Below are 22,127 nucleotides of genomic sequence, written 5' to 3'. Positions count from 1 at the left end.
CACCTGTGCAACTGCTTACTCATGTAATTATCCAATCAGCTAATCCTACTGCAGCAGTGCAGTTCATAAAATCAGGCAGACACAGGTGAGGAGAGTCAGTTGATATTCACATAAAACTTCAGCATTTTAGAGGCTTTTAGTCTGGATTTCAGCTGAGGTGTACAGATGGTAGCAGGATGATTCCATGGTCCCAACCTGCCTTGAGTCAACAGTCCAGGCTGGTGATGGTGGTGTAATGGTGTGGGGAATATTTTCTTGGCACACTTTGGGTATCATTGTTTGTGACCATGCGCACCTATTCATGGCCACAATTTACCAGTCTTTAATGGCTGGTTTGCCGCAGGAATGTGCTGCTGGCAAATCTGTAGAACTGATGTGATGCAGTCATGTCAACATGGACCACAATCTCAAAGGTATGTGTCCCAACATATTGTGGAATTCATGCTGTGAAGAACTAAGGTTGTTTTTAGAGCAAAGGGGGCCTTTCACTGCCTCAGAATGGTATTCCTAATAAAATGCTCTGTGAGTGTATGTCATTAAAAACTTGAGCTGAGTTTTTTTTTTAATAGTTTCAGTACCTTGTAGCAGTGCATCTGAATAACTGCCAGTGCCGTCATTTTTAGTTTAAAGGCTGTATTATTTTTGTCACTCTAAATTCTGGCAAGCCTCAGGTGCACTGTCTGTGTTCAAGACAAATCGAAAAATGTGCACTGTCTTGACTTGAAAATTCTTGCTTTTTGCGGACCCCAAAATCTCTCAGCACTTGATTCAATGTGGGTGTCCAAAGAGAAGAAATTAAAGATGTCATTTATTTTTTTCTCCTGGTTCTTGACTTTTCAAAAGCGTTGTTCATAATACCTTCAATTCTTTTATTAATTCACATCAATTAGATGTAGTGTGTTGTTTTAAGGGGCTAGTGCCACCACTACCACCTCATAATGGATTTATGGGATGGTCACTCTAGCCATTGTCAACATAATAACCTGTCAAATACTGCCCTTGAACAAAACACCAATTTATAATTCTGTGTCCCTGATCTTGTAGGAGGCTGTGGAGGCCTCTGGAGACGTACTTTGCTTGAGCAGGCACTAGATTGCTGTGAGGATAGAGTTTGGTCCTGATGTACCGCTTGCATGGTGTCAAAGTCCTTGGTGGAACGTTTTGGTTCTTTCCTCTTAAGGCCTCCTTGAATATCAGTGGTTCTGTAAAAAATGGAGGTGTTCGAACTGTCCCCCTACTGGTCTTGTTAGCTTTGGAGGAATCTCCGTTGTTCTGTGTTGCAAATGAGGGTGTCGCTGTGCTAGTGTCAAGTTAGTGTGTACTGTAGCAGAACTCATATGGGGCCTTCTGATACACAGGGTCATTCAATGTATACATATGCTCTCTCCCCATCCCTGTATAAAGTGGTGAGCACTTTTCGATGTATTTAGCAGTGTCACGTCAGCAACCAGAGGATGGAGGATACATCATTTTGCCCTGATGAGCCACTGTGAACATTACTATTTTGTTAATAAAGTGGTGCGTTCTGTTATATCGGTCTCAGGGGCAGTATTAGCATACTGTCACCCAGCAGTCTCATCATCAAAAACAAATCATTACAGGGGAAGTACTTTTTTTTTCTTCTTGAGCTATTAAGCTAAATTAAAAGACTTGGATTTAGTGACATGACATCATTTACTGGTTGTAAATTATGCCTTTTAAAAACCTTTTCATACCCCTGATTCACTGTAATATAACACCTCTGATATCCCCTTCTGTTCTCAGAACCTTCTGTCCCTCTTGAGGATGAATTTGGGTAAAGGTGAGGCGAGCTACCTCCACTTGCAAGCTCTTTCCTGCCTGCGGCAGCTTTGTGCAGGGCTAAGGAGGAGACTGCGCCTTCATCAAGATCCAAGCTTCTACTCTACAAAGCAAGGTAGCATGCCTTATGAGTTAGGCTGATGTACGGATCTTTAAAGTATTTTTTAATGCTGATATCAGGGGGTTTCGGTAGTGATAAATTATTTTTGCATGGTTATCCTGTTCATGTATATTCTGTTTGTTCTTGCATGATAAATTAACAGTTACCTGGAGGACTAAGATGCTCATTGTGAATCCAGGTGTTTTACATTTTTCAAGTATTAACTTGAAAAACGCTAAACAGTTAATGTATTCATCAGCTATATTTTTCTTCTAGTTCAAACAGATGTAGGAAATTAAAACAGATTTTTACATCTTTTGCTGTCTGATTCTACCGACTAATTTCTCGCATGGGGAATATTTTAACACCACCATGTTTAATCTTCTCTCCTCTTTATCATACAACTATTTGCTTTTTTTTTTTTTTTTTTTTTTCTTTTTGTGACTGTTAGATCCAGTGTCCCAGAACTCCTCCTTCTCCTACTCCCAGGAGGTGCGGGGAGCCCAGCGTTCCCAGGCCTCCTCTCCAGGGGGAGAGTGCTCTCCCCGGCCCTCTGTAGTGGGACGTACGGGCCAGAGAGCCAGAGGAGATGGCCAAGACGGAGACGCAGCTTCCAGCAGGTGTGTGCATATGGGCAAAAAAAGCTGCATCACTTTCTCTGCATGTCTTTAATAATCATGTTGAGTGGTAGAGATTCCCTCAGTTTGGTTACTATCTCACTTCTGGGGCATAAGTGATATTATGTCAGAACTGTATGTCTCCCTTGCTTGTAGAAATAACTTTTTGATTTGATTCAAAATTGTAGTCAGTTCTGTTCATCAGACCTTACACTTAACAAGAGAGTCTTCTACTTTTTGGAAATTTGTGCACAGTAGGATTTTTTTTTTTCATGACTTTGATAATGACAAAATTGCTAGTGACACCAGCAACCAGCACAATAAGATAAAACGATGTGAGGAAGACTGGAGGTTTTTACTCTTCTTTATAAATATTAATAACACCGGGAGCCCTCTAGCGGCTAGTCTGTAGTTTTGAAAAATCACTTCTGATTCCCGTGATGGCATATTCAGTTTTTATGATCCGTCCCTATACAGCTCATACGTCATTCCTTGTATTTGAGTGGTCCAAGCACAGATCATGAGTTTACAGTTGTCTCCCTCTCCTGTCTGTGATTCATTTAGTGGCAGCTCGCACAGAGGTGGAGCAGCAGTCCAAGCCCCCGGGCAGATGCCCCAGTCACCTGCCGATGTGGCCCATTTGGAGCTTCCTGACCTGGGTGTAGAAGATGTCCTGGAGCTGCAGTTACAGCAGCTCACTTTGGCCCAGTTCACCGTTGCCATCATGGAGCATGGTATTCCACTTCTTAAGACAGGTAGGAGCCTTTGTAGTTGTTTTAATAAAGGGTGAAGGGAGAAGAGTTTTTTTTTTTCTTTGTTCTTGTTTGTGATATTGCAAATATTCCCTCACCTGTTTCCTGACATTGACGGTATGTTATCAGTTATTATTTGATCTAGTCCAAAAAAAAAAAAAAAAAAAAAAAAATCTCCCCTGCTCTTGCTCTCTTTCTCTCTCGTTTCTCAGAGGGTGCTCATGTGTTCCATCGTGTTCTGGAGCTGCTATGCGACGCCGTCCTCCTGCTTGGGGACAGTGTTTGTGAGCTGGTCTGGGACGATCGCAGCCTGGTGGGGATGGAGCTGGCAAGTCAAAACACAGCTCATGACAGCCTCTTATGTAGATGAATGGATACACTTCACTGAAAAGGGGAACTGGGTTGGCCACCAGACAATTTGCTGCACACGCGCACACACACAGGCATACGGTACTCAACTGTCAAGGAGAACTGTAGGCATGTGATTGAGCTGAATGAATTATATAAGGTTACCAAGTCTTTCTGCTGCTTACAAAGAGGCTCTCACACATACATACACACCTCTCATCTGTTCTCCTGTGTTTACCTAAGCAAAGAATTGCTGGGCTACTAAATGTCTTCATTTATTATGTGTATAAATTCTGCACCATGGTTTGTGTTAAACTGGTGTGTATGTTTTTGTTTTTTGTTTTTTTTTTCCCCATGCAGAATCATTTGTTATCCTCCCTGACTGTTTAAAGAGTATGTTCCTCTGCAGGGGGGGGACTTATACACTTGTCAAGCTCAGGCCCCTCTGGCCCTCTGCTGTTTAATACATGCCCAGAGCCTTGCAGCCTGAGAACTGTTTTGTCATCTTTATGTGGAGAGCAGCTTTTCTGTGCCAGACCTCTAGGTTTTTCCTATGGGAATGGGCTGAACTATTCCTGCCAGCCACAGCGATGCACAGGGCATCTACTGCCCCCTGCTGGTGGATGTATTCTATTGTTCAGGTTCTGCTCCCAGAACAAAGTGGCTGAGAATAGATTGTCCCAATTTATTCATTCTGAGATAGGGTGGATCTGTATCTCGTCCCAAAATAACCCTGAAATCTGATTACATTCAATTCCTAACCCCTGGAACGAACAATTTTTCTCTTGGCCCCCAGCCAGGAGCTGTGCATGGGTGTCTGTCTATGTGAACATGCACGTGATGCGAGTACACGTGCGCGTGTTGGAGTGTTTGTGTGGCATGTGTTCTTTTGTCTACATTTCTTTCCCTGTGTGTTTCAGAGGGAGAAGCTGCAAGCCTTCATGGAACTACTGGGGGATAGCCTGAGCTACCATCAGAGCTATCCAGCAGACATTCCCCACAGCTCTCAGGTTCACCACAGAATGGCCTACATGGGCACTGCCATATTCACCGTTAAACTCCTACAGACCATCCTTCCTCCTGAGAAGGTGTGTTTGTGCCTCCTTGACAAACTCTGTTATTGCTTTATGTGTTTTCATAAAACATCAGAAATTAAGGTTCTTTTTGTCTCTCAGGCAAGTGACAATCTCCCAGAAAGCACTGCAGCAGCTCTTTTCCACCTGTGCTTGGACACATCTTTGGGACGTTTATTACCCAGCATGCAAGAGACAGCAGTTGCCTACTTGGAGCAGGTGAACTCTGACAGCCATGACCTATACAGGAGGGTGACCCGTGCTGCCCTCTGGATGGAATCCACTTGCAATTTTCTCAAGGAAGCACAAGCTGAGGTATGAATTATCTTTTATAGACTTACAACTTTCTCCAAGTAAATACCACTCTTGACACAAGTAATAAGTCAGGTTAGAAGAAAGCCTGTTTAGCCTGTCACCATAGGTGCATTATATATATTCATTACTTGATTTATTTTTTTCATCAAGGGAGAAAAGAACTGGTTGGAGTTACTAGAGCTGGCAGACCAAGCCATGGACGGCCTCCCATTTCACCAGCACTTACCCATCGTCAAGGAATGTGTTCACATCTGCTCTTACCTGTAAGATACTGTAAAAATCATGCAATGTAAAGTCAATCGCTTTTTTTCTGTTTCGATATTAATTACTTTATGCTGCACTCTTCTGGTTGTCCGTCATCAGGTGGAAGTTTGATCAGCCCAGTCCACTGCTCCTAACGGAGAGTCAGAAACTTCTCCTCAAGCTACTGTCTCATCCCTTACTGCCTGTCAAGACGGAAACATACGCTTGCACTCTAAACCTGGTCAAGGTCAGACCACGCCATCTTATATAGGCACACAGTGTTTAAATGAATGTACAGGTTAGTGGCTAAAATGTGCTAGAGCAATAATGACGGTCTCTTCAGTGTTGCACCGCATATGTAAATAAATCGGATGAATGCAGATGAATCCCACATCTTTGACAGCATGCCATAAAAAAACAAAAAAACAAAAAAAAAACCCATTGACATTTGAAATCATTCTCCCTTTTCATTTTACCAAGCACTGTCTAGAGTGCAGGGCTACATTTAAAGTGAATTGGAGCACTTGTATGCATGCACAAGTGAGAGGATAGCAACACTTTGTGATGTGCTTTGGTGTGATTACACCCCTAGGACTGCCTTGGCATCCAGAATGTGTCACGACAGGAACCGGGAGCCTGTGGTGGAGTCAACTTCCTTCTCCACCACAGGGTGCTCTATGAAATAAGCGCGTTTGGGCTCCAGGACTCTGCAGAGAAGGTGGGTGTACTTGGTACTTGTACGCATATTAGAACCTATGTGGCTCTTTGGACTGATGTCACTCTGGCCTCTTCTTTAGTATGTTCTAACAAAGAATAATAAGTTTATGTCAGGGTTAAAAGGAATAAATGAAGTCAAAATCAGGTACTTGTGAAAGTAAAGTCCCTTAGACTGTTTGTTTCTAAGTTTAAAGTTGTCCTATGTTACTTAAAGGTCATGCTTAAATGTCAGATCTCACCGGTGTCATGCAATTTAGATGTTTAAAAGTGTGTCATTTACAGTACCCGTTAGTAAATGTGTTATCAGCAGTGCCTTTGTGAATTCAGCACTTTACCTGTGATCTATAGGTGAATGTTGCTGCCAAGGATATCCTGCTATTCCTGCTCAAGGGACGATTGATGATGACAGCATCAACCTGGGACAGATTCAATGAGGCACTTTACCCGGTTGTGCCCATATTACAGGTGTTGTGCTCTCTGTGGGGGCTGCCTTGTATTTGTACTGCAGAGCTCATAAAGCAAGCATCATGTTTGGAACTTATTACATTATATTTATGGAGTGGAGGGGAAGTGGTTTATGTTCTCCACAATCAAAACAACTATGATCAAAAGTGCAATTTTAGCACTCTTGGGCCACAAAGGCTGCATATTGAGTTGCCAGTGAGAAAGAAAATGTAGTTATTCTCTCATTTACATGTTCTGTGTTATATTGTTTCCTTTTTGGGTGGGGGGGGAAAAAAAGCACAAGCTTTTATTAATTGTTCAGTTTCAGGCAACAGAAAGCCTGGAAATTCTTCATGAATATACATGAGATTTTGACTAGGCTGTCAAGTGTGATTTAATTCAAGAAGGCCATTCAGAGATGGGCCCGCCATGTCAACAAGAGACGAAATGAAACCACCCGTAATCAAAGCGATGCATATTTTATTTACCGTTGTGCTGCTTAGCTGGAATTCCCCGTTGTTTATTTCATTGTTTGCCATGGCAGTCTGAGGATTGTGTGTGTCTGTGTGTGTGTGTGTGGCAGGGTTACGCAGGCACTGAAGAGTCACTGGGAAACTGTGTCCTGCTGATAAGTGACACGTCGGACGTGGCTAGAGACAATGTGTTTCCAAGTACAACCAAGCTAAAAGCAGCACTCCGACTCCTTTTCACTAAACAACCCGCGTGAGTTTGGCCTCTGGGTCTTTCTTTTGTCAATGTTTTGTGTTTGTGTGTGTCTGTTTGTTTGGGTGTTTTGTGCCTGCCCATGATGTGTGTGTACATAACAGAGATGTTTTTGTATATGTCTGTGATGGTGTGTTTCTTCTATGTGAAGTCATTTGATGTTGGGTCTCAGGGTTGGTGTGTTGTGTTGTTTTTTTTTTTTTGTGTGACTCAGACAAACTCCTGAGAGTCTGAATATTTTTGCTTTACAACATTTGTGATGGACATATTACTGCTGTCTGTTGCTGTCAAGTGATGTGCTCATCAAGTCATCTAAATGCTCTGTGAGGCCTGCGTAAAACAGCTATTCAGTCCCAGTCAATGAATATTGATAGAGATGGAAATTAACACCAGACACTGGCCAGGAGGCAAGCTCTGGAAAATTTTGGCATGAACTAATAGATCTGTCTTCCCTGCCAGCCACTTTTTTGACAGCTAATTGTAGTTTGGATTCTGTACTTTAAAAATAAATTATTTATATATAAAGGCTGGTAACATTTTCAACTATGTATCGGTGCTGTAGTGTAGATAAAACACTGTTTGTCAAGTAAAACTGTTGTTTAATGTAGATTTTAAATCAGTGTGATTTTGAAAGAATTTATTTGACTCCAAACAGAGTGAGAATAGCAGCGGTGCAACAAATCCTTCCCCACCTAACCAGCGCTGATGAAGCTAAAACAGCCAGACCAGACCTGGATCAACCAGTGATCTCCACACTCCCCAATCTCTACTGTCTCAGAAACCCTTTAGACATCTCACTGGACACAAGCAACAAGTCTGTCCTCAAGGTATAAATCTACATACAGGTTAACAAGAACACTCTTGCATCTACTTGTACAGTGACAGAAAGAAGTGCTTACTTAATGTGTTTGATGGTGGTTAGGTGGAGTCGGTGGAGAAGCTGTTCAGTATCTTGTCCTCAGACACTGTTGACATCTCCCTGAGAAGATCGGCTGCAGAACAGCTGTCTGTAGTGCTGCAAGGTGAGTTACCTGTAAAAGAGAAGAGAAACAAAGAAATATTTCAGTAGGAAACACAGTGACTCATTACACTTCAGCTCTTTCCACCTCCTGTCTGTTTTTTTTTTTTTTTTTTTTTTTTTTTTGTTTTGTTTCACAAAACATCCTGGGTTTGTTCCAGGATTCCATAGGTGTAACCCACAAGCACCTGCAAATCTGTAAATGGGATAGAATCAGTGCAAAGTATACAATCAGAATGCTAACAAGTCACATCCCTATAACAGCTGACTTGAGAAAGATATTGAGCTTTATATTCAGTTACAGTTCTAGATTCATTTTTTTTCATGTTATATATATTTTTTATTATTGTCAGTATATTAAATTGTTATCTTACGTTCCCCACAGACACAACAATGCACCCAGTGCTGAAGAATCTTGGAATAACAGACAAAGCCATTTCTTTCATTGTGGAGAGTGTCAACGGTAGCGAGGTAAAAACAAACTTGATTTTTGCAAAGTGATAAACAGATGTGTACTGAGTGAATTGCTGTTGAAGCCAAATAAAAGGAACTCTGGATCTCATGAATGCAGTCACAACTGCTTCCATCTGTGCACATGCCCTCTCTTATATGTGCTCATGTGAGTACATGTGCTGCCAGGAGATGTGGAGGAGACCCACTGAGGCGTGCAGGATAGAAGGATGAAATGGCCTGTATTAATAGTATCAGACAGGCCTTGGTCAGCAGTGATTTTTGCCCTCTAGTTACTGCTGTCTGCTGATCATTCCCAGGCTTTGAATCAGTAGCTGCTAACAGGGGTAATCGTCCAGCATGTATGGCTACATGGAGGTGGAGGAACAGGGCCACAGAGAATGATTTGTCTCATCTAACAAGTGTGTGTTCGAGTGATGCCCACAGGTTGTATTTGTCCCAACCCTCCATCGCCGGCAACCTGCTCTGTCACTAGATTTGGGTCTAGCTTATGTGAAGTGACAGTAAAGAGATTCTGTGCATTTGTATGTGTGAGACACAGAACAGGAGGAGACAGAAAAAGAATGGTGCGTGTGTGTGTTTGTTTGTTTGTGTTTTCCCTGCAATTAAACACCAAGCGCGTGTGTTGCTGTTGTCCCCAGAGCACAGATTGCCTGCTGGAGCCTTGTATATGTATCCTGAGGAAGCTGGTGTATGCTGATCCATCTCTGAGGCACAGCCTGGCACAGCGCAACCTCCTGCTCCTCACACTGCTCAGAGGTACATTCACAAGACAGCTCATTAAGTAACAGCTATACACATTGTGTTGTGTAGCTCGAGGGCACATTCTCAAAAAAAGATGACAAGGCATCCATAGCTTTTAACCATGTTGTCACACTGTAGTAAGCGGCATATTAGTATGATGCAACTGGTTGCTGTGGAACTCATCACAGCACCAGTGCATTGTTTAGAGATTTATTTGCAGCGCTGTCGCTTGTGAGCTTATACAACAACTCAAATATTTGGTGCCTATTTTGTAGCTAAATTGTCAGCCCCTCATTTTAAATCAGGAGACATTACATTTATATTATAACTGCTTGACTGTGACTATCTATATTATTTTTGGAGCATGTTATTGATAGGTTTTATGTAAAAAGATATGCCAGGTTTTTATGTGTTGTTGCTTTAAGTCTTCAAACACTTAATTTCAGAGTCATCATAATATCATAATGTAAGTAAAGCCAGTAGTGGGGTCTCATTGGGCATTTCCAAAAGTCTGTGTCTCTCTAAGGAAATTTCAAATGTAAAATTCTTTTAAATGTATTCATGAAGTATGGAGATAAAGTTTAGGTTGTGGTTATGTGCACTATGTTGTCTGTCTTGTCTTGTGCATTATATTGTCTTTAGCATCCTTGATATTGAAGGAGAACAAAAGCAGTGGGAATGAGATTGCTGTCTTGATGTGTTTACTGCTGTTTGATGAGATTGCCAGCATTGAAACATGGTGAGTGTTTTTTTTCTCTCTCTCTCTCCCTCTCTTTGAGCTAAATCATGCTTCTAATAATAGTGTGTGCATCCACGTCGCAGTTTGTTTTACTAGATTCTTTCCTGTCGTATTAGGTCGGACAAATCCAGCTCAGATGCGACTCTCGCACCGTTCTCCCTACCACTGATAGTAATACGCAGGTAAAGTGATTCATGAAGTTTTGAAGGGCAGCCATTTCAATGGTGTCAGGGCTTCCCTCCCCCTCATCAACAGTATGTTACAAGCAACATTCACAGCATTTTACTCTTCTCCAAACTTCTCTCCCAGGTACAACATCCCATTCCAGGCAGCGAGTCATCACGCTGTCAGCCCCTACTGCTGCGTCCTGCCTCCATCCTCTGACCTCCTGACCCTGGACCCGGCCCGCCAAGCCCTGGTGGTGGCCTGGAACACTGCATGGTATTCTGGGATAGACAACCTCCTTGAGGAGATGCGAGGCGTCTCTACCAGTGCTCTGGAGTAAGAACCTTAATGTTTCTTACTCTTATTACCAGAGAGACAATATTTTTTTTGTTTTCAGGCACAGAATGTAGGATTTTAGCAAAACTGACCAGAAGAATAATTCCATGGCAGGATTTTCTTTTTTTTTAACCTGCTGCGAATCACACTTACACATTGTGCTCTTGTATAGAATTGTATGGTAGAATTAGTTTTCAGGGGCTTGGCATCTTGTGTTTCATCTGTCTTCATTTACTTCTAATGTGACCTAATTCAAACAGATGAGAATGTCTCTCACACGGTTTCACCCAGCTTGATTACAGCAAAGATGTTTAAAGCACACCATAGATGGATCAATCTGTCTGAAACTAGATTTCGTACAGTGCTATCAGTGGGAGCAGAGTACTTGTTTAAGATGGGTCAGTCATTGAAATTTAGCACAAAACCCTTTTTGTTTTTGTTTGACATAGTTTTAATCGTTTTCTTGTACTGCTTCTTGATTGTAGCAGGTATGATCATTGCTGCCTGTGCTCGTTTCAGTCGCAAGTGATTCTCAGAAAACATCTCTCTAAGGATGACTCATAAATGTCTCATCCCTCCAGATTGGTGATCAAATGTTTGTTAATGCAGTCATTAGTATGCTTCTGAAGATGCCGCTTATGCAACATACTTGTCAGCACATCAATAGCCATGTAATCTGATTTTGAATAGATATATATTTAATCATTTGCATTTTTTGTTCTCCACAGATTTCATCCTGACTTAAAGCTGTCAGAAGCACAGGTTCTGTCGCTACAGGCAATGCACCTTCCCACTGCGCTGCAAGACTGCATCCAGGCCATCGTCACAGCAGTAGGACACAGCTCTGTGACCTCTGCCCTCTCCAGGCTCAGCCTCTACCTGCTGATTGACAGACTGGCCCTCCCACACATCCCCACCCACAGCTGCAGAGACACCCTTCACTCCCTCAGTTGGCAGGCAGCAATGACCAGGTTCATTTCACACAAATTTAAAGATTCATGTATTGTAGTTTCACACGCTAATAACCAAGTCAGTGAATATGTCTTGTTAAGGTTTATGAATTAAGAAAACAATGGGAAGGTTTTATGGCTGCCATTATTATTATTGTTATTACTACTGCTGCTGTAGAACAAAACAGTACTTGCTGTGAACCAAATGTTTTTCCATGGCTCAGTGAGCATGGTATGGCTTTATCTTTTGTCTCATTTTGAAATGCCGTTAGATTCTTATTCTGTTTACAGTGCCCTGATATGACTATTCAAGCTTCCCTGAGGAAGTGTGATGCATAGTGCAAGAAAATGAGTAGATTTAGTTTTGGACCCCCGATTGGTTTATGTTTTTCTTTAGTTTTTCTGCTTGATATTGTCCTGATTAAAAATTATTTTTTAATAGAATAATATCTTTATTCTTTACAATTATTTATTTATTTTTTAAATCTTCCTCAAAATAAAGAAAAATGGGTAAAAAAAAAAAAAAAAAAAATAGTGGGTAGAACCTTAGCTTCTTTTTCATTGTAGTTTAGAATATGTTATTATTCAGTATCTTTCTTTCGGCCACTTTCTCTCCCTCTTGTTGACATGGTCTTCACCTCTTCCTCCGTGCAGGTTTCTCCAGGTGCGTCCAGCCTGTGTTGACGATGAGAGGTTGCTGGTGGGCATTGTTGCATTTTTGAATGCCTACTTCAGACAGATGGACACCGAGCCTGCATCTGACCCGGAGGACAAGGACCTGCGCTGGATCCTGGAGCTACTTCTCAACCAGGTACAGATGATTTACACAAGCCTCAAAGTAAAACCTCACCACAATAGTACAATATTTATTAATTTATTTTTAAGTTTTGGTTTAAAGAGATATTTGAGAGTTTTTTTTGGGTACAGTGGTCAAAGATAGCCAGTAGCCATCTTATCAATATGTACTATTTTTATCTTATTAATATATACTCCTGTATCTTGCCTCTGGTGTGTGTGTATATGCCTGTACAATATATTTGTGTGTTTGCATCTTTGTTAGCTAGTAATCTGGTGAGACTCTGTCCTAACACAGAGGGTAATATACCTGTAATCAAATCTTTAATAAATCACATGCCATCAGACAAGTGAAAGAGATTATTCTCTCATAACAAGAGAGCAGCAGTATCACTGCGTAGCGCCTCAGACCTGCGGCAGAGATTATTTCCTGAGCTCTTAAAACAAAGTTGAATTCATATTTTTGCCCGAGGAGAAGAATCACCACACTGTTTTGTGGGGAGAGCTGCTTTTAGGATTTAATCAGTCTCACCTTGGCTTTCTCATTAATGTGTGTGTAAACAATAAGCCCTCCCCTGGCAGCTAAAGCAGACTCAGATTGAATGCCTGGTAGGGGTGAGCAGCTCTGCTCCGCTCCAACTTTTCTGTAATTACTGAGCTGTTTCAGGAACATCTGTCGCTCCCTGCACTTGCATCAACTATCTACTCAGTGTGCTCTGCTCAGTAAGAAATTCTGCATCCGAGTTTTTTTGTAGGGACAGAAGGAGTTGCTTGCACAAATACATCTGTCAGCCTCCCCATACGTCTTCCCTCCTTGGGTCAGTTTGTTTGACCGTAGAGGTCTGCAGATAAATCACAGAACTTTTGTTTTGCTATTAATACAACATAATCCACTATTGTTAACAACCCCACTGAACACGTGTATCCTCTGTGCATACAGTTGTGCAGAATACAAGAAGTTAAGAAGGTATTAGGAAAACTACATAAAATCAATTAAAAAAAAAAAAAAAAAAAAAAAAGTTTGTCTGTTCATCCATTGATCATCCAGGAGACCGTGTCCTTCCTTAATTTGCTGCTTGCTGTGGAGACCCAGACCTCAACTCAGAGCACAAGTGAACCAGAGGAACATAAGACCCGTGTCAGCCAGAGACTGCAGAGAGAACTCACCAGCTTCTTTAATACTTTACTCCTCCGCCTAATGCACACCACTGACAGGTAGGATGGCTTAAAAACAAAAGTGACTTTTCTCTACAAAGTCAAACTGAAGGCAATTGAAAAGGTCCTTCATTTGTGTTTAATTACAGCTTTTAAATTTTAGTTTTAAGATTATAAATGAAAGTTCAGAATTTTCAAAGAAATTCATTTCCGACATTATCGTACTACAATGGGTATGAATTTGGTTGTATTTGCTTATCAAATATGAGGGATTGAATTCTGCATTGACTGTCGCTCAGGTCCACAGAGGCACAGCTGACCTTCCAACAACCTTTTTCTTCTTGCAATATGCCAGAATATTTTCTATATCAGTTTTTTTTTTCTTCATAAAAAATAAATGAAGAAACTATAATTATTACTCTCAGTCTACTGGAAAGGTGAATGTGCTCTCATGCACTGCTGTTCAGCCTTCCTGAGGGGTTAGAAAATTGATTAATATCGGGAGGAGAAAAGATACTGAACCGTTCTTCTACTGTAGGGGAAGTGTTTATTTCAGTTCATCTGTGATGGGAATGCTACTAGCTGCGCTATTTAGAAGAGTGAATGCCAAACACATGTATAGGCGTACATTTATGGTAAGGAATTTTTATCTCCACCCCCCCCGACTCCTTGTCTAGCCTCCTGTCTGTCTGGTTTGCTTGTATTTCACTCTTTCTCACTCTGTCCTTTCCTGTCTGTCCAGGCTATGTTTGGCATTAGCAGGCCCCTTCAGGAGCCAGCTGGCAGTCTGTTTGCTTCGGAGCCTGCGGGTGTCTGACGCCCCGCGCTTCTATGGCCTTCCCAGCCTGGAGAGGACACTGCAGGGCATGGTCAGCCTGACCGCCCAGCCTGGCTGGAGCTCCCACTGCCCTGACCTGGAGCCCATCTCCCTCTGCTCCAAGTATCTCAGTGGGCTCTTAGAGGTGTGTGTTTGCACGTGGGTGTGTGTTTGTATGTGTGACATGTGTGTTCGGTACTGTGTCTGCACAGTATTGTGCATATGTTCATGTGCCACATGGGCATATGCAAACCTCCTGCCCTCTCTCATCAGAGATGAGGCTGCCTACAGAAATGAATAACACAAAAACCACAGTACTTTCTGAGGAATTAATTAAAACTAAGCAAAATATGGTTATGGGACATGAATCGCAATAGGTAAAAATCTCATTGATTAAATGTGCCACACTGTGAAGATGCTGATGAGATTAATCAACCTTGCCTGTTCCATCTGTTCAGTTGTTCAACAGTCCATAAAACAATAGTGTAACACAGTGTAAACCAGCTTGCACAGCAGTCCTCAGCACAGAGGTGTCCAGACTTTTATTTTTGCTTGGGAATGAAGCTCCCTGTGGAATAGGCTATTCTGTTTACCCAAACTGGCAGCTTTCATTGACAAGAATTAAGATTAGACTCTTTTTTTTTTTTTTTTTTTTTTTTCAGTCAACATCATTGATAGCTGCTTCCTTTTCTCCAATAATCAGATAACTAACTCTTTCACCTCAGCTTTCTAAGCCCTCTGACCCACCTCTCACCCAGTACTCCTGGCACTGTAGGACCCTAAAGCTCAGCAGGCCTTGGGCTCCTCTCTCTTCAGCTGCTCTTCAGTGCAGTCCCACATCCTGATGGCACAACAAAGCAAAATAATGAGTCTCTGCTGTATTTAACTTTCCTTCGGATGCAGTGAGTTGCATGACAAGCATACAGTACTCACTAACTCAGAAACAAGTGTTCTTTGTTCAGTCAACTGACTTTGCCTTTGGTGTTCAAATGACAAACACAAACTGGGAGAAACTTGTGGTAACAGCCGCTTACCAAACATGCAGTTCTGCCAGCTATGTTTTTGCAGGATGGGAAATTCTGGATGGGGGAAAACAATGAACTACACGACCACACTCCACTGCTCTTTGTTTCAGTATTCCCAGCATAATCTGTGTCCTTTGCACAGGTGATCTCCTCGTTTTATGTTGAGTGGGGAGGCAACTCCACGTCTTTCATGGGGAAAGGTGTGACAAAGAACGCTGTCATCTGCTTGCTTCACCTGTCCCATGAGATGCTGGCCGAAAACAAGGACGAGGCAAGTGCCCGCAATGCCTGTAGTGCTGCTCGGTTGCTGATATAAAAGTTACCACGGCCATATCTGCTGTAAATAGATTTATGTACTTAAGAGTCTGCTCTTTCATCAGACAGTGAAGAACGTACAACATGATACTAAAACATTTAGGATTTCAAACAAAACTATGTTTTTCTTCTCATTTTTTTTTCTGCATCAGAACTTCATTTCCCAGTGGTCTCTGGGGAACGAGGCAGCTGCTGAGGAGACTAGTGCCTCTCAGCTGGGGTTGGCCTGGCTCGTCCCACTGTGGGTGGACCGAGATCAAGAGGTACAGAAAATTTCTACCGTCTAATTGTCTTGAATTTAAACTCATTTGTACTTACACTTCAACATACCTGCACAGTATGGGTCACAATAGTCCTTAATATTCAGGGGGTTTCTATTGATTTTACAGCTTTACTTCATGAACTCTTTCTCTCATAAAATGAAGTTTCTCGATGCTCGGCTTTTGGGACAGAACGAAACCCACAAGAGTTACGCAAGAACTCAGAGACAAAAAGAAGCACATGACAGCTAGTCATACCAAATTCTCTGTCTGTCTCCAAAAATAACTTCCCACACAAGTCAGTCTGAGAGGCTCCCTTGACAAGGTAGACTCTCTTTGCCATCATCAAATTCAAATGCTTGTCTAGTCTTATGAATAACCAGCACGGCCATATTCGCATTTAATATTGCTATAGATAAACGTCTCTTAACATTAGTTGCGTCCACCTAGTTTGAGATCCATCACTTTTTAATCTGCAGATGTGAATGCATCTTGGAGGTTATTGTTCCATATCTGTCTCTTCCCGTTTCTCTCTCTATCCTCAAACATCCACCCAAATTCGTGTCTCCCTTCTCATGTCAGGTGAGGTTTGCCAGTTTGGGTTTGGGGGGAGCTCTGTCCTCGGTGCCCAGCGGGTGCCAGGCTCTGTGTGCTAGCTGTCAGAACATCAGTGGAGGTCTGTGGGGCACATTGCTCAACATCCTCCTGGATCAGCAGGAGAGCAGCATGGTCCGCAGAGAGGTACGACGTTAGAGCTGCAGCTGTGCTCTGTAATTGTCAGTCTGGAACAGCCCATTTTGATTAGTTTATTCTTCTGCTACACAGGAAATAAATAATTTTCTCCAAGGAGTTTAGGACCAAAATCAAAAACACTAGATTGTTTATTTTCTGATTTGCAGAGATGATTAACAAAAACTAACCCCATCTATTACAAATTGTCCCGTTGCTGTTGCTTTGCCCCTGAATTACTTTGTAGTTTTAACTCTAGCTGACAGAACTATCATCCACAGTGAAAGGAAGATATATTTCACTTTCACTTAATCAATGGACAGAAAATGTGGTTGGCCTTTTGTGTATTACCAGTCAAACACAGGCAGATGGCACTATTGCTGATGCAGTCTAACGTGACCGTGTGTGCGTGTGTGTGTGTGTGTGTGTTCTCTTTTTTCGGTTTGTGTGTCCAGGCTGCATTTATCCTGCAGAACTTGCTGGTGATGCCCATGCCTGCCAACGCAGAGGAGGCCAAGGACTCCCACTGGCAGGTCAGCAGCTCTGCCAGCCAGTTAAAAAGCTTGTATAGACCGTGAACTGTTTTTTTTTTTTTTTTTTTTTTTTTTTTTTTCTTCCCCCCTCTGCCTTGCTTTCTGTTTCTATCCCCACCCCTCCACCTCCACCCTCCTCCCATTCCAAACTGTCCTCTCCTCTCTTGTTGAGCCCTGCAGTGTTCAAATGAGGGGTGCTTCTATAGAACTGAAGCTCTGCTGAGGCACAGGCCTCCAGCGCTCACATCCCAAATAATTACGTTTAAACACCAACAGCATCTTAATTTGGGATGTCATTACTCGTGAAGGGAGCTGTATGTCAGAGGTGAAAAAAATCTTCTCTTTTAAAAGCAAGGCTTGCTGTTTACAAAATCTGATCTAGTTGTAATTGCCAAAAAATAGTTTATCAAGGTAGACATACAAAGCACAGGCCATGTAGAAGAAAAAAATAACAAAACTATTAGATTCAGTGACATGCAGGGGCTTTTGAGAGGGGAGAAAAACAAACAAAAAAAAAACTAGGCCACAAAATGTCATCCAGTAGATGTGAAATGCCAATCTTATATCACTGCTACAACTAACAAAGCAAACTTCAGTTGAATGTGCAATGTTGAAAATATAGATCTAGTGACAAAGGTTCAGACTAGGCTGGATTTTACCTTCAACCCTTCTGTGTTTAGTCCATTTTTGCACCTCTGCTCTTTTTGCTTTGTTCTGATTAGGGGACAATTCTGTGGAAGTGATTCAATTATTTTCTGTGCATCTCGCCCACATTCACCCTCCCTTCTTCCAGCACCCATGTGTCCATGATGAGGTGTCTGGCATCTCTTTGGTGGGGCTCCCAGCGCTCCAGGCTCTGCTCTACCACTGTCAGTACTTCCAGCATGTGGCTCTCTCTGCCTCCATTTGTTACCAAGGCAGGTACACTTTCCACCTACAGCCTCGTGCTGGAGCAAGCAGTGGCACCGGTCCTCTGGAGAGTGATTCACTGGGTAAGCTGTGTATCTTCTGTGTTAAATCATCCTCCTCATGCCCATGGTGGAATACAAAAACAGAAACCAGTAATGTCTTTCATAATATGGATCTGAAAGTTTGTAACCAGTAGTTGTATTGTGGTATATGCTGGTCTAGATTCTGAGAATTCGCTGTGGCTCTGGAGAGGCGACCCACCAGCACCCACTATCAACTCGAGCAGACCCTCCAGCTCCCTCTCTACATCCAGCACTCTGGTCAGCAAGGCTCTTTTACCTTCTGATATACACACACCAACAAACAAATAGCTGAATGAAGTTAAACAGATCCTCACATCTTTATGTTGTCCATTACAGATAAGAGGCTCGGGGCCACACACCCCGAAGGCTACCTCCTCGTTGAGCATCTCAGAAGATACCCCTGCCAGCAGGCTGATGGCTCAAGGTACGACAGAAGGAGTGTGTTTACGTTTGTGTGTGCACACATGCGTTCACGGCCATAGTAACACTGCATGGTTTTGTTCTTCATACCATGTAAAACCTCGTATTATTTTCCTTTTAGAAGCAGTGAGCCTCATCAGTGGTGGTCAGTAATGGTTATAAACATAAGCCTTTCCCGACAATTGTGTGTTTTTGTTTCCATCACACATACACAATTTAAAAAGCAGAACATTGTCCTCTGATATTTTACCTGAGCTTGATGTTTTCGATTATGTGGTAAGGGCATCTCCAGTCACAGACATGATTCGCACAGTGTGTGTGTACCATTGGGGAGGCTTCTCTATTAGCTGTCTATTGATGTGTCTCACAGGCCAGAGTGACACAGACACGAGCGACTCGGTTACCTCCCAAGACTCCCGACAGGGCGAGCCCTCGGCCGTGGAGCCTGTTGTCATGGTAACTCCCGACCTCCTGACGGCCCACTGTGGCCTGCTGACTAATCTGCTGGCCATCCTGTCAGATTTCACCCTCACTGCCATCCGACACAACCAGCTCCTCCAAGCCCTGGCCAGGTAAGAGGCCACATGCTCAGTGCACGTGAACCCCGCCTCACCTCTAATGTATTAATCATGAATAAAACTGAAAGTATTAAATATACATATGGCATATTTTATTCAGCAGAGAATTCATGTTAATTGTAGCCTTAATCCCCTCTAGCTAGTCTCTTGCAAACACATACTTTTTCCATAATGTTTCTTTTCTTCCACTTCAGTCTGGTGGATATCAGGCCCATCGAGAAATGTGTGACTGAGCTGAAGACACCCAACGTCCTACCAGGAGAGAGAGAAGACATCAAGAGCCAGGTAAGGAACACTATGACAGACAGTTCTGAGGAGTTTTTCAACTCTCATAGAGTTTTTTTCTTTCTTTTTTTTTTTTTTTTTTTTTTTTTTTGTTATTACGACTTGCCACTAAAAACATGGGCTGGTACGTTTCAGTGCCAGTTTCGGTGCAGCAGTGCTGGGTTGTCTGAGGGCACCTCCAGATTTTAGTGTGGGTGGAATACTCAACAAGCTCATACCCAAATCTTAGCAGTGATTTTCCAGCTGGGGAAATTAGCTTTTTAAAAAAAAGAGTTATTTTTACTTTACATTAATTTTCACCTTTCTCTAACCTTACCCACTCAATAAAGTTGTGTGTATTTGCATGCATATTTGGTGGATCTGTTATAAAATTCTGCCCGTGTGTATGTGTTTCTAGTTTGTCACCCTACTTCAGTTCCTGTCCAGCTTCTCTAAGCTCCTGCAGTCATGTGTCACAGTGAGCCAGGAGCTGATTCCTGAACTGGACTTCCTGAAACAGCTGTTGACTACCCTGGTTTCAGTGCTCATGCTGGACACCAAAGGATTAGGTTTGAAGCTTATGTTCATTTCAAACTGAAAGTGATCGTTTAATAATGATGGTAGTTATAGTCTTAATATATTTCACAATGTTTTCCATATCCCATATATATACTCACGAGTATGTCACAACAACCCTCAACCATTCTTCAAATGCAAATACAAGCCCTGTGTAGACATTTATCCCACTGTCTATGCAGTGTGCTTGACAGTGTGTTCTGTGTGTGGCTTTGTGGCTGCCTCGTGTCATAAAATTTGTGACTCACTCTTTCCCCTCTTCAGATGCAGGTACCCGGGACACGGTTTGTATGTGCTGGGCAGATGTGTTTATGCTCCTGGCTACTCTGGTGAGGAGGGACAGCTCAGCAGCATACCCATCTGTCTCTGCTGCGCTGGGGAGGCGCTGGCGGACATTTGCAGGTACACAGATACTCTGCTCTGTTTGTGTGTGTGTGTGTGTGTGTGTACGTGCATGTGTTAAAGTGGGTGAGTAAAAGTGACAAAATTAATTATTCTGGTTTAGGCTTCAGAATTAGTGGTATAATCATGTATTATAGATCACTCCTCACAGTTGGCAATAACAGATTATTGTCTACTTTGGTAACATTTAGGTGTTTCGATTAATTTAAATTACCTACTGCACTTTAAGAGTCAAGATCTTGACACATGATGAAATCGAGCTGCAAAATCATTTTTTTTCCCCGCAAATCATGAAGACTGATGATCATGATCAGGGTAATTATGCTGATTACGGCAACTCACTAAATAATCAGGATTAGCATTTTAGGTTTTGTGTGCAGCCTGAATTCTTGGGGAAAAAAAAAAAAAATTCTATCATAACACATTCGTTGCATCATTACCGTGTATTAACTTCCCTAAACAGATGCTGGGATAAGATAATTGCATCCTGTCCTTATCCTACCTCTACTCCTCCTATTCATCTTCCTCTGTGATTAATGGCACAGCGGGGATATCTGATGAGTCCAGTAAAAGATGAATGCTGAGCCTTTGCGCGTGTATAATGTCTGTGTGTACATGTTTATGGTGTCAGGGTGTCTGCATATGCGTTCAAGTGATTAGTGTGTTCTCCACCAGTTCACACTGCCCCTGTCATGGACAAATATCTGGCTGTCAAGGGATTTAAACAATGTGTTTGCCATTTTGTCTCACTGTGGTATGTGTTGCAGTGTCATTCATTAAAAGGAAACCTTTCACCTACTGACTCAGCTGTTTTGTTTTCCCCCCTGTGTGTGTCTGCAGGAACATTATCAGTGTGCATGACTGAGAAGGTTGCTGACCGTCTTGTCCACACAGTGGCTCTGCAATTTCTCTGTACAGTTTTCACAGAGGAGACAAAGAGTCGTGGTGTAGAGGCCACAACCTCTAACTCTAAGTATGGAACTGGTTTGTCTGACATTGTGAATGGTCCCTTCGCCAGCCAGCTGTGTGAACTGTTACTGCAGGTACGTGGAGGCGGTGGCAGCAAAGGCATGTGGTAATGTGGTAGTGTGTCTGTTCTTTGGTACATAGTGGGAATTAGAATTGACGAAACCTTCCATAGCAAGGTTACAATCATTCCACAGCTTTCATGGTATTGATGAAGTTTATGATTATATGCACTGTTTTCCTTGTTGACTGCTGATGCCAGAGTTTTGATAAGAGGACCTTTCAGGACCCTTTAAAGAAGCTGACAGCTAGAGCTCTGATGACACTGCTGGCATGCAGTCCCACAGCTCAAAACCACGCAGCCAGTGGTAAGTCCCCAGACCTCAGACACCTGTTTCTTTTCTTTCTTTTTCTTTTCTTTTCTTTTTTTTTTTTTTTTTTAACCCTTGGAAATCACATCATTGAAATTTTACATGGTCTTCATTTTACCCACAAGTTTTATACCTGACCTTGCCCGAAAAAAAAAACAAAAAACACACTAGTATGGGATGTAGATATCAGTAGATATCAGTAAGGCCAGTGTTGTATTATGTGCATGGGTGGAAATTAGGAGGTGTGGGTGTTGTACGGTGCAAAATGAAACAAAAGCATAAACTAAGAGAACAACCAAGCTCAGGATGTGGTGTGCCTGTGCCACTGCCTGTATAACATGCTACACAGGTGTTCCAGATATACAAATCACCTG

The 22,127-nt window shown here is 42.3% G+C and overlaps 1 protein-coding gene across 2 annotated transcripts in view; it reads left to right on the top strand.

The window, feature by feature from the left end:
- rttn (rotatin) overlaps positions 1-22,127 on the top strand; it is a 30,659-nt gene that overhangs the window by 2,474 nt on the left and 6,058 nt on the right. The window contains exons 7-42 of one of the 2 annotated variants that reach the window (XM_041065468.1): positions 1,765-1,915; positions 2,352-2,520; positions 3,082-3,272; positions 3,482-3,597; positions 4,538-4,705; positions 4,793-5,005; positions 5,156-5,268; positions 5,369-5,495; positions 5,841-5,966; positions 6,314-6,430; positions 6,993-7,132; positions 7,788-7,959; positions 8,055-8,154; positions 8,536-8,621; positions 9,263-9,380; positions 10,008-10,104; positions 10,221-10,286; positions 10,414-10,605; positions 11,334-11,576; positions 12,210-12,366; positions 13,399-13,565; positions 14,248-14,467; positions 15,490-15,618; positions 15,815-15,925; positions 16,505-16,663; positions 17,107-17,184; positions 17,978-18,176; positions 18,316-18,413; positions 18,513-18,600; positions 18,718-18,741; positions 18,967-19,168; positions 19,369-19,459; positions 19,857-20,007; positions 20,279-20,416; positions 21,257-21,459; positions 21,645-21,750. In XM_041065468.1, coding sequence (XP_040921402.1) covers positions 1,765-1,915; positions 2,352-2,520; positions 3,082-3,272; positions 3,482-3,597; positions 4,538-4,705; positions 4,793-5,005; positions 5,156-5,268; positions 5,369-5,495; positions 5,841-5,966; positions 6,314-6,430; positions 6,993-7,132; positions 7,788-7,959; positions 8,055-8,154; positions 8,536-8,621; positions 9,263-9,380; positions 10,008-10,104; positions 10,221-10,286; positions 10,414-10,605; positions 11,334-11,576; positions 12,210-12,366; positions 13,399-13,565; positions 14,248-14,467; positions 15,490-15,618; positions 15,815-15,925; positions 16,505-16,663; positions 17,107-17,184; positions 17,978-18,176; positions 18,316-18,413; positions 18,513-18,600; positions 18,718-18,741; positions 18,967-19,168; positions 19,369-19,459; positions 19,857-20,007; positions 20,279-20,416; positions 21,257-21,459; positions 21,645-21,750 — 5,026 coding nt within the window. The remainder of the gene's footprint in view (positions 1-1,764; positions 1,916-2,351; positions 2,521-3,081; positions 3,273-3,481; positions 3,598-4,537; positions 4,706-4,792; positions 5,006-5,155; positions 5,269-5,368; positions 5,496-5,840; positions 5,967-6,313; positions 6,431-6,992; positions 7,133-7,787; positions 7,960-8,054; positions 8,155-8,535; positions 8,622-9,262; positions 9,381-10,007; positions 10,105-10,220; positions 10,287-10,413; positions 10,606-11,333; positions 11,577-12,209; positions 12,367-13,398; positions 13,566-14,247; positions 14,468-15,489; positions 15,619-15,814; positions 15,926-16,504; positions 16,664-17,106; positions 17,185-17,977; positions 18,177-18,315; positions 18,414-18,512; positions 18,601-18,717; positions 18,742-18,966; positions 19,169-19,368; positions 19,460-19,856; positions 20,008-20,278; positions 20,417-21,256; positions 21,460-21,644; positions 21,751-22,127) is intronic. The other variant, XM_041065469.1, reaches the window with a different exon arrangement.

Source organism: Toxotes jaculatrix, chromosome 20 (assembly GCF_017976425.1).
Source record: "Toxotes jaculatrix isolate fToxJac2 chromosome 20, fToxJac2.pri, whole genome shotgun sequence".
In the NCBI taxonomy this organism is placed as follows: Eukaryota; Metazoa; Chordata; class Actinopteri; family Toxotidae; genus Toxotes; species Toxotes jaculatrix.
This window is presented reverse-complemented; position numbering and strand designations above follow the sequence as displayed.